This window comes from Montipora capricornis, chromosome 7 (genome assembly GCF_036669925.1).
Source record: "Montipora capricornis isolate CH-2021 chromosome 7, ASM3666992v2, whole genome shotgun sequence".
Lineage (NCBI taxonomy): Eukaryota > Metazoa > Cnidaria > Anthozoa > Scleractinia > Acroporidae > Montipora > Montipora capricornis.
The window spans coordinates 27519326-27531393 of record NC_090889.1 but is presented as its reverse complement, the minus strand read 5'-3'; the positions used below and the strand labels follow the sequence as shown (position 1 = coordinate 27531393).

General features: G+C 39.7%; 1 protein-coding gene across 1 annotated transcript in view; it reads left to right on the top strand.

The window, feature by feature from the left end:
• Positions 1 to 11938, top strand: part of LOC138056697 (MBT domain-containing protein 1-like) — a 23190-nt gene extending 11252 nt beyond the window's left edge. Inside the window, exons 8-16 of the mRNA XM_068902552.1 lie at positions 1343 to 1598; positions 2193 to 2275; positions 3388 to 3625; positions 4115 to 4151; positions 4812 to 5311; positions 5464 to 5678; positions 6840 to 6924; positions 9906 to 10180; positions 10972 to 11938. Coding sequence (XP_068758653.1) covers positions 1343 to 1598; positions 2193 to 2275; positions 3388 to 3625; positions 4115 to 4151; positions 4812 to 5311; positions 5464 to 5678; positions 6840 to 6924; positions 9906 to 10180; positions 10972 to 11097 — 1815 coding nt within the window. The 3' untranslated portion in view covers positions 11098 to 11938. The remainder of the gene's footprint in view (positions 1 to 1342; positions 1599 to 2192; positions 2276 to 3387; positions 3626 to 4114; positions 4152 to 4811; positions 5312 to 5463; positions 5679 to 6839; positions 6925 to 9905; positions 10181 to 10971) is intronic.
• The last annotated feature ends 130 nt before the right edge of the window (positions 11939 to 12068 follow it).

Sequence of the window (12068 nt, the reverse complement as noted above, 5' to 3'; positions counted from 1 at the left end):
TAGCTCGCGCATTTTCCCACGTATGCAGCTTCGATCTTATTTTTGTCCATATTTGGGCTAAGTCCTAAAATCCCCAGCTTTGTGCCAGCTTTATTCCAATTTGAAAACAAATTCCAAAATTCACCACCCAGCAATCTTTAGAAACACTGTGGATGTGATTTAACTCGAAAGCGATCCAAAGAGGCCGATAAAACAGATTTAATCCATTGACTCCCAGGGGTTCCCCATTGACGAGTAAAGTAGTCTGGCGTTAGACAGAGTAAAATATTACATGTAAGTCTGGCCGGTTTAGGCCGGTTTGGACTTCAAAGGGTTAAAATGAATAAAATTGACAGAGCTCAATTTAAATGTGAAGGGTAAAGGTTTTTACTTAAAATGAAAGCGAGGTTCTTAATGTCATTGTGAAAGCCCACCTAAATGTTGTTGATTCTAAAAGTTATTTCAACAAGTGTTCTAACAAGGCCAGTTTTGTACGATGGAGTGGTGAAACTAAAGTAATTAGTTAGAAGACCTGTGAGTGTTTTCTTGCGAAAAACCATGGTTGTAGGTCCTTGTGAGTGGTTATGAATAAAGACATCCAAAAAACTTAAGGTATTTTATAGTCCACCTCTTTCTCCAGGGTAAAACGTATGTTAGGGTGCCTGGTGTTACTCAGCTTAAGATCCATTTTACCCTCTGAGACGTAATTGACGGCTAGATCGACATTGCATAAATTTAGGGGAATGTTGGTTAATACATGTAGGCTTTCAACATCAAAAGAAACCATAAAATTACCTGACAAGCACAGTTCTTGTATTTCACTTTTCCCTTCTAAACCAGGTGATCTGGTGACGTAATTCGGAGGACTGGGGAGAACAATTTTAACGCCGTATCCCACAACCGCGCGCGGCCTTATTTTCGAATTCAACGGGCAGAGGCGAGGTTAGATCTCTTCGGGTCTACTTGAATGTTCATTCAGTAACAGGAAAAAGTGGTAGACACGTAAATAATCTGTTGAGTTTTGGCGATGGCAATACTGCAGGGAGTTTGGAAACAACACCTAAGGCCGCGCGCGGTTGTGGGATACGGCGTTAAAATTTTTCTTCCCGGTCCTCCAAATTACGTCACCAGATCACCTGGAAATAATTACCGGTATTGTTAATTCCTCTAACAAAGTTTTGTCCAACATTAATGATATCGCGAACAAGTCCTTTGAGGAAGGTTCTAGTCTCAAGATCACAACCTTCCAAAAAGAGGTTTTGCAACTATGACTGTGGAAATGACATACTATTCCAATATATTTTTGTCTATCAGTAAAGTAAGAATTACAATAAGTTCCTCTTCAAATTATTTCTTGTTGCAGTCTCCGAGCTTACCAAAGCCTCATAACTTTAAAACTGGCATGAAACTAGAAGCTGTTAATCCAAAAGATCCTTCATCAATCTGTGCAGCAACAATTTCCAAAGTTGCAAACGAGATATTCTTCCAAGTGGAGATTGACAGTATGATTGAGTGTGGTGACGGAGACAAGCCTTCCATGTGGTGCAGTTCCAATTCCAGGAATATATTCCCTGTGGAATGGTGTAAGAAAAACAATATTCAACTGACTCCTCCTCCAGGTACTGCATGGCACTTTTAGGAACTGCTTTAAATATAAAGACTGCAAGTGGACAATCAACAGTACTCTTACGTAAAACAGATGGCATTCCTGCTTCTTGTCATTTGAAGCAAGGAGGCAGTGTGGCCTGGTGGTTAAGGCACTTGCCTTGAGATCTGGAGACAGTTGGTTGAAGACTTGTTTTGACCAACTGTTGGAAATGATCCTGGTAATCCCTGAATCAACTTCTTAGCTGCACTTGAAAATAGCTTAGAGAAGAGTTGTTTTTTTGTTAATTCATTGATTACATGTATGTTGTATATGTATGTTCCATTGGTTCTGAACAGCCCCAATGGGGAGTGTTCATTTGAGTATGTACGGTATGTACTGTACATGTAATTCACATTTTCTTAATTTTATGCTCAAACTGGAATCCATGAACTCATGCAGAAACCCATGGCAGGCACATGGAGGCCTTATTTGTCCAAGAAAGTGTAACTGCATTACAGTATGTTGATCTATTGTAAGATAAACTTTATTTTCCAACTCCTATAAGAATTGCAGAGAGATGCAAAAAGTACATTAGCTAATGTCTGTCTTTTTAAAATTTTTTTAGGATACCTCATTCATCCTTTCAGTTGGACAACATACCTTGAATGGACAAATAGCTCTGCAGCTCCAGACTTGTTGTTCGACTTGGTAATGCAAACTTTCTATAATGCCAATGTTTTGCAGTGTTAGACATGAGTTTGCAGCTAAGTGAATCACAAAACACAAATGAATAGAAACATGCACACCAGAATTATTCTAGTGTGCATGCTTCTATTCATATGTGTTTTGTGATTCACTTAGCTGCAAATTCATGCAGTAGTGTTACAAGGGCATGTTGTACAGTTGTATCAGTGAAGAAGGTAGTATTCTATTCAATATCATTTGTATATGTAATCACATGGGCACAAGGGCAATTTGGAAAACTTTGAAAATACAAGTGACATTAACCCTTATTTGCACAAGGGCACATTGCAAATTACATGTTTAACACATAAAGGACAAAATAATATTGAGGGAAGCCTGTTCAATGCTGGGGCAAATGACAATCAGTTTACATGTGGACAAAAAGCAATATAATCATAGTCAAAATCTGGAAAAGGATTCTCTGGATAAGCCACTGTTAACCAATTAGGATCATGTAATCATGCCATCATGATTACCAAAAATGCCCGCGTGATTAAGGAAAAAAAGCCCCCGTCTCAGCCAATCAGCATTCAGTAATTTTGCGCTTTATGTGATAAACAGGGTAAGCATGTTTGAGCCAAAATTTAAGATCACTTTAGTTAGCCAGACAGCTAGCCTCATAAAGGCAACATTGGAGGAGTCCTCATCAGACATGTTTTGTGGTCATGAAAGTTGTTATTAAATTATGGTGTATTTGCACTGAATATCAATTTTGATCCTTGTAATTACTTAGGGTGCATTCCCTTGGGATGATCCAAAAAAAGGATCACTGATCCAAGATCACCTTGGATCACGATGCATCAAAGCAACCGAAAAATCCACTCTGGGTGAGGATTTTTTGGTTCCTTTGATGCAGCATGATCCAAGTGATCTTGGATCAGTGATCCTTTTCCGGATCACCCCAAAGGAACACACCCTTAATAAGATGGACATACATGTATATGAATCTGTGGCTGTCATTTCTTTCACTCCTCCTCACCAGAGATAATCCCAGAGATTTGTCTGCCTGTTCAGGCTATGAATACTCATTAAATGTTTTTGCCTTTTTTGTTTTATCTGTTTGCCATGTTATTTAGGATATTCCACCTCATGAGTTTGACATTGGTATGAAGTTTGAAGCTGTGGATCAAACAGATCCCAGTATAATGACAGTGGCATCGGTGACGCAGGTGGTTGGACGAACAATGTGGGTGCTGTTGGACGGATTCAAAGATGACTCTGTTGAACATATTTATGATGTGGAGTCATTTGATCTCTTTCCTGTGGGCTGGTGCAGTATGAATGGACACCCTCTACTTGCTCCAAGAATACAGCGTAAAAAACACACTTCATTCATTGTTTTGAATTCAGCTAGACTGTGAGGCTAAGAGGAAAACTTTATAAGGATTTGAAGTACCTTTATTGTTTGTACAATGATACTTGAAGCAAAAAGCTTGTTAACTGCTTGAAGAAAAAACAGTTGAACTGAAATAAGCATTACTTGATTGTTGTTAAATGCAACTGGATGCAGCCAGTTGGCTATAAATTTTAATTAAACAGGTTTTGTACTGTGTATGAAATCGGTGCAACTGAATACAAACTTAGTCAGTGGACAGGGTGAGATTTGAACCTGAAGTATCAGCATCCCAATCCAGCACCCCACAGTTATAATGTGTTTATTTGTGTAGTCTTTCATTTAACCATATTCTTTATCTTTTGGGTGTCATCATTGTAGCCAAGACATGAGGCTTTGTTCTACCCTGTCATTCTTCTCATTAGCATCACATTGATATTATATGGCATACTTTCATCTTTTGCTATTAGGTCCTCCTGAAGAAAACAGACGTCTAGCTTCCTTAAGGTAATAAGTAATTCACCTCTACCTTAATGTATTTTATTTTCAACATCTTGTTGTCTTGCATCTCCTTCCTTGAAAGGCTGGCTGACTGAGCTCTCAGATAAACATGAGTATGCTACCCATTTACTCGTAAGGTTTATCAAGTGCTTCGTTTTCCTATACTATGCACATACTATAAGCAGGAGATAGGCAAGGTAGAACCTAAGGACCCTTGTAGTTGTGTAAAAACTTGTCCTTTTGAGCCAACTTTGTTCCTAGACACCTATTCCAGTCCCTTTAGAGTCATTCAGTCATTCAAGCTGTCCACTTCAGTTGCAAAAGTGAGGCGCATGCAAACAGGTGACTTTGTGTTGGCAGTTACAAGGAACCCTTCGCTAGTCTACACTATTAAATGTGAGTGCCTGTGACCCTAACCCTAACCCCAATATTCATATATCATTTCATCGTTGATTCATTCCTCACGGGAACCCACAAATGACCAGCTCCCAACGTCAGTGGCTTCATAGCTCAGTTGGTTAGAGCGTCGCACCGGTATCACGAGGTCACGGGTTCAAATCCAGTTGAAGTCTTGAATTTTTCAGGCTTCTCTACGCAATTACAAAAATTGCGTTCACAACTGCGGAGATCATAGCTTCACTTAATAATGGTATTGTTCTCTTTCAGGATAACAAAACAAAGGGAAAATAAAAAATCTACAGCAGATACTGAAGTTTCAAATACAACAAACACTTCAAATACCTTGTCAGACATAGCGGATGACTTAAGCACCACAGACGTGAACAGTTCTGAGAAAATTGAGGGCAAGACAATTTTGGAATCAGATATAATCAATGCAGCAAGTGTAGTTGTAACAAATCAGTCGAGCATACCCATTATTAGCAAAGACTTAGAACCAGTGGTCAAATTGGAGACCACTGCAATTAAAGAAGAGAAACACATTGCTGTTAAAGAAAAGAAACACGAAGAACCAAGGCGTCGCGAGGTACTTGAAAAGATCCCAAGCACTCCTAAAGGAAAGTACGATTTGAGGGCATCAACACTTATCGCACGGGATTACTGGAGCAAAGAGAAAGAAGAGAAAGAGGACGAAGAAGATAAGAAAAAAGGGAATGTTGAAGCGGTCATAGATTTAACTGAAGATGAAGATATTCAACAAAGGACAGGTATGTTAAGATGACGATTTGGGATGAATTTGGATTCCTCATTGTGACTGCAGGGAGCTTTTCGAAATTCCCTTTCATTTTTTTGGTCATTAGAGACCACCACAAAGACAAAATGGTGCCAACGTGTAATTAGCTTTCTTTTTCTTTTGCAGAAATTTGTATTTTTGTGAGGAACAAATGTGAGCAAGGACCTTTTCTGAACAAATCCAAATTAGCCAATGTTCCGGCTGTTATTGGTCCCGCTGATCCAACCATTGTGCTGACACAGCTTTTGGAACAGATTTTGCCATGTGCAGACTCCCCTAAGGAAGTTGTCAAGCTTTTTGCTTGTGAGACAAAGAAAAGGACCATCTCGTCAATTGTTAAGGTGCGTATTATTAGCCAACTTAAGCACGTGCATTTTTGAGACGCGAACAGCAACCGGAACTGAACATTTCGCGTGCCAGGACAGTGGTGTTTTCCAGATTTTTAAAGTAATCATCTCTAATGGGGAAAAGATACGTAGCAATGTAAATGTGAGTATGTGGAGACAAATTAATGACATTCACCCGCAAATCTTCTCACATTGAAATTTGTTTCATTTCCCGCCTGAAGTTAGGTCATAAATTAGTTATTCCACTTGAGTGAAAAATAATCGGGGTTCAGAGAAAAAGGCAAGGGAAAAATGCCCTAATTTCGATAGATAGGTCATCATCATCTACTCATCCGTCGAAAATCATAAAAAGAATATGTTAGAGTGAAGGTTTCCGTACATAGAAATATAGGAGTGGGTTTTGTAGATAATTATTACATGCCGCTGGGGATGTCGTAACATGAAGAGAACAATTCGCGTGCTAGGAAAGTGGTGTCTCCCAGATTTTTATACTAATCATCTCTAATGGCAAAAAGATACTTGGCAATGTAAATGTGGTTGTGTGAAGACAAGTTAAAAAGGAAAACAACTCACTTCCGGTTGCCGTCCGCGTCTCAAACATGCGCATGCTTAAGCTCCCTAATTACCCCAAGAGGCCGCAATCCTTTTAGTCGGCACCAAGAATAGCAACTCTATATCTGCAGCTGGTTCCAAACCCGGAAGTCCATGAGTTATGGACGTCCTTGTTGACTTAAATCTTTGAAATAGTGAAGAACAGTTACAAAAACGGATCTACAATGCAAGGGTGTGTATTTATGAGGCGCCCATAGGTCGTTCCTCGTTGTACCTATAGTAACAATTGCCTCCTCTGGTAACGAGGATATCATTTTTGGGTTTCTGTGATAGGAGCCACACAAACGCTATTTTAGTTAAAAATATACAACACAGAAAGTTTCACCATTTGGAGTAAAATGGAAAATTATCTGAGAAACCATGAATCCTACTCAAATGACACACTATCTCGCACAGGAAGGTACTGCATTTAACTACATACTTTGACTTAGTCGGCCTCGCGTTGCGTTGCGAGGTATTACCTTCTGCTTTCCATGCCCTGTTGGAATGTTAGATCACTGTCAAGAATCAACATTGATGTGTTTAATCATTTTTTTCCTTTAGACTCTTAAGATCAAGCTGTCCTTGTGTGAAAACCTCATCAGCCTCAACAGAGTAGCGCGGTGTATGCATTGCGATATCGTCAAAGGTTTGTTTTAAAGCAAAACTGTGAAAAGCTTAAGTTTTTTCCGCCTTAGTTGATGCTTAGTTGCCGTAACCAATCTTCATCATTGTTTTTTTTTTTATATAATGTAGGAAGCAAATGCGTGGATTATTCGGTACTTGCAAGCGAAGTTGTTTTTAAGAGGCTCGAAAGGGTTTTTAGCTGCCCGCGCGCGCATAACCTACACTGAATGAATCAAATTTCTTTCAAAGGTAGCACACGCAACACACCGGAAGTGAAAATACGGCGTAAAATCGCGCGAACCGGAAATAAAACATGCGCAAACAATTTGTCTTTATCTCGCAATTTTGCTCGATGACCTGTCTTGATTTTTTACATGCACGTACCATTCACGATGGCACTTCAAAGAAAAAAGTTTCGGGGAAAGTTATCTAGTACAATTTTCTGTAAACTATAAAACGCCCTTTTTCGATGTATCTTAAAGTCTACTGGATAACTTTTTGTCATACTCTCTAAGAAGTTAAAGGATTTAGGGAGATTTCCAACAAAGAATAAAAACGGTAGGTCACCGACTTAGTTTTTCAGATAATTTTCTTAGGCCCGTTTTAAACGTCGCACTTTACCTGTGCCAAATCTAATGCACATGAGAAACGCTCATTTGCATTACATTCGGCAGATGTAAAAAAATGCGACGTTAAAAACGGGCCTAAAACTAAAATTTAGAGGGCCTTTTTGTGGACTGGCGTGTTGCCATGGTAACCGTTATGACGCCATAAGTGCCTTTAAAGTATTACCCAACGATAGAGTTGCAAAGATATTTATAGTTTCCTTACACTATGAAATATCCTTCTCTTTGGTATCTTTCATCGTTTCACAAACACTACAGCAAGGAAAAACCCTTTCGATCCTCCTCAAGGATATTGCTTTTCACGAAGGAGAATTTATACTAATTATGCCATTTGTTGAATTAGTCACACGGGTATTGGTTGATGCCATTTGAGTTGACAGTTTGGCCGCAATGTTGGAGCATCTATTAATTTGGAGAACTTAATCCCGATCTGTTGCGAATCCAAATTAAAACAAGTAGCTCTGGAAATGAGTGCATTCATAATTAGCAGTTCATCTCCACGTGACTATTTCTTTGTGGTGATTTACTATCGGTGAGCGTTATTTGGGATAGAAAGGAAGGACATTTCCTCTTTCACTGCAGTTACATGAAGTTAACTCTATACTTGAAAATTTCCTCGTCAATTTAATTTGAAAAACCGCGCTATTAAGTTCCCAAGATTTTTAAAGAACGTGAAGGTCGAGATAGTTGAACTGGACCATAAGCGACATTTGCATCATCAAGAGAAAATGAGGGGACAGAGAGGGAGGCTCCCGGTCCAGCCCTTGGGATATGTCATGTCCACGATTCAAGTTATTTTTAGACGAGTGGAAGTCTTTGTTCTAGCGGAAGTGTGTCTTCCGAGACGTCAGCATGCAAGCCAACCTCGGTCTGATGTTTGAAAGAAAAGCAACGATTTCATCAACCTTCCACGTGCGCCACCATTTTCTCTTTTCACTAAGAACCTGAGAGCGAAGCAGGGCTGCATGCGGACGTCTCGGAAGACACACTTCCGCTCGTCTAAAAATAACTTTCGTGGACTTGACATATCCCGGCCAACGCCCTGAGCCTCCCTCTCTGTCCCCTCGTTTTCTCTCGGCATCATTTAGAACCACCAGACCATTGAAGCATGCCGATGAGCAAGTGTGAGTTTTCATAATATTTAAATAGATACCCATCACCAAAATTGAAAGATAACCGGTTTAAAATGGGTGCTAGACTTAAATACTTAAAGATTAGCGCTATTCGAAATGTGTGCTTTGAATTAAACACTGTTGATCAGCGCTATACGAAATACTTGAATAGAGTGCATGGGAATATTACGTTGGTGACCTTCTAATCTATGTACATTGTGTAACTGTCATGAGATGTCCAATGTCCTACTCATCTATCGGTTTTGCATTAACTCTTATTGGTATATACTAAAACAGTGGAAAGCCTTGAACGCGCGTGCTGATTGGCTGCTCAAATTCCGGATATTTAACAATTATTCCATGAGCGCGCGTTGGATAGAACAATTGCGCTCATAGAGACCTCCAAGCAATTTGCGCGGAATTTGCGCTGGAAAATGTTGTAAACTTTGCAGGAATAAATGAGTTAAAATCATTTTTTTTTTGTGCTATATCATCTCACTGTTTTAGTATATACTAAAACAACTATTCACCTCAGAGTCGGTGGCTAGTGGTGGATATTTACTTCTCCACTTCGCGCCTCGGTAAATATCCACCACTAGCCACCTCCACTTCGGTGAATAGTTGCTAACTGTTCTTTGACTTGGAACAAAATAAGACCGAACAATGTTGACAAGAGTGGCTGTTTCTGTAGAATTCCCACCGGTAATTGGTGCTCTATAGTCGGACTGATAGGTAATTAGTTCTAGCTTTTAAACAATAATCTTAACGAGGACAACAACAAATCTGTTCCGGCAGCTACAGTTGTCTCTGTAGTTGTCTTTATCCTTGTGAGGATAATCAATCTGCTTTTATTTAGTGGCAATGCTTTTATTGAGTCATGATGCAAGACCAGTGAAGAAGCTAGCGTTGCTTTTGGGATCTCTTCGCTTTGTTTGAATTTTCAATTTATCAAGACTGGGAACATAAAAGGCACTACCCTGGTCCCTGAGGTTTTGAAGGAGCGGCGAGAAGAGAAAAATATCTGGTTACTTGCATGAAAGTGAGATTCAAGTCCAAGAAAACCAGAGGTTTTTCTCTTCTCGCCGCTTCGCGACTCATTTTCACCGCTTTGCGGCTCTCTCACGGCTCAAGAAAAACCTCTGGGACCAGGGTAAAAAGGCCCCAGTGTTCTACTAAACATTTGATGAAAGGGTTGTGGCAGTTAATCGGTGTTACAAGAAACGATCTTCTGTTGGTTTCCTCATGGCATCTTCTTCCATTTTCAGCTCCCCTCACAAAACAACTTTGTTCGCCTCGCAAACTGGAATTTCCAAAAGATGTGGGTAAACTCACAAGCACACCTACGAGTGGTAGTGAAAGTCATGTCACCAGAAATCTTTCTGTGGTACGCAGTTATCTTCTCGAGCCTCCAAAAACTGCACCACTTGATGCTGCAACCTTGCCCACGTCAAAGCACATTACTAAGTGGACTGTTAGTGACGTTGCGGATTATATCAGGTCAACGGATTGTCACAGGTTCGCCGAAAACTTTATGAAACAGGTAAGCTTGAGGATAAGCTGTAAATTTCGAGAAAGTCAGTGGTGAGAGGATAGTATGAAACCGTAGCTTATGGACCACCTTTGTATCATGAATAAAATAGTTCTGTAGTTATTCTTTTTTATTTGCGATCTTTGTCATTTGACAACTAATCATTAATATTTGAATTCGAGTACTACTGCTCTTGCATGAGACGATCTCTTATTTTGTTTTCGCATTTAGCTAATAATAGGACTGGGAGTAAGGATGGCCGTGTGGGGTGACGGTCGTGCCTCCGACCTCTTTGGACCCGGGATCAAATCCTGAGCTTGTGCGTGGGCTGAATTTGTCAGTCTTGTTTGTCTCAAGCTTACTCCGATGGTTTTTCTGGGTATTCCGGTTTTACTCACTCAGCAAAATTGACTCCCAAAGTAATCCATCGGTGTTGCTGTGCTCCAAAGGGATGCAGATGGTATGTGCCGGGACGCAGTAGCTAACCAGCAGAGCCGCTCCCCAAGTAGCACCCCTTATAAATTCAGTCTCTGACAGTAAGAAAGGGCCATAGCCCACTTTCTATAAATTAAAATTCAGTCCTAAACAAAAGGCATCATCTCGAGGCTCTGGGCAATAAACTCATACAAATCCCTATATTTATTCTTGGGACCATTATACGTCCCAAGAGAAACTGGAAACAATGCTTATATGAAATGTTTGCGGTATTTTTGAAAGTGTCCTATGTTGCTTATCATATAATTTATGGTTGAATTTGTTGGTACCAAAAAGTCATCAGTTGTCCTCCGGTCATATGTTTACAGGAAATTGATGGCCGAGCGCTGTCACTACTGTCTTTAGACGAGATTCACAAATGTCTGGGAGTGACCTTAGGACCAGCTATTAAGCTTCAAAACTCTGTACAAAGCCTCCTCAAAAAGAGTCAGTGACGATGTCATAGTTTCAGCTCCTCACTTTCGTTGACTCCGTGGTATTTTTCTTCAGTGGGCTATAATTTTGGCTGATGACCTGTTTATAAAAAGTGTGCTTTGGCCTGTTTTCCATCAAGATATCCATGTATATTGTACATACGCATTTCTAATGAGCGCTACAAACTAATTAATATCCATCTAAGCACTGTTTAAATTAATTATTAAATTAACCCTTTCACTCCTGTGGGGTTCCCCATTGACGAGTAAAATCGTCTGGCGTTAGACAGAGTAAAATCTATAAGTCTCATTGACCCTTACAGGAGTGAAAGGGTTAATTAATTACAATTAATTACTAGATTTTGTTCTACTCCTAAGTTGAAATAAGGAGTATTTGATGCTTCAGCTCTTCGGTTTTCTTGCAATTAAGGTTTGAAACTTAGGTTTGAAATGTAGGGGTTTTATGTGTTCTTTTTGTTTTCTAGCTTGTACAATTAAACTATACAACCAAACACCTATGTTACAATACTAATTTTATTGAAGCAGTACAATACCAATCAGTAAAAAGTTCGCAGATAAACATTTACTAGTGACGACGTCACTTTTTATCGCTTGTTTTAGAACATCGCGCTTGTTGTAGGACATTACCACTAACGTTATTCAATGAGCATAGTTACATTCAGGACTTCACGTTCCATATGCTACTCAAGTGTTTCACGAAGGGAATATTTAGTGTAAGAGAGTTGCACAAATTACTTGTTTCTGTTTTCGCTTTTCGTTTTGTCGGGTTGCAAAAGGGAGCTCTGATCACGTGATGGTAAGGAATTGTGAATGAAAGAAAACAACACAGGGTCTAAGAAAACAGTGGATGCGTAGCAGAGATTTCAGGAGGGAAACCTTTTATATGTTCTTTTATTATAATAGGGAGCTTAAGAACAAGGCGTGTTTGAGCCATAGCCGACAACCGGGAGTTAGTTGTTTTTAACATGTCT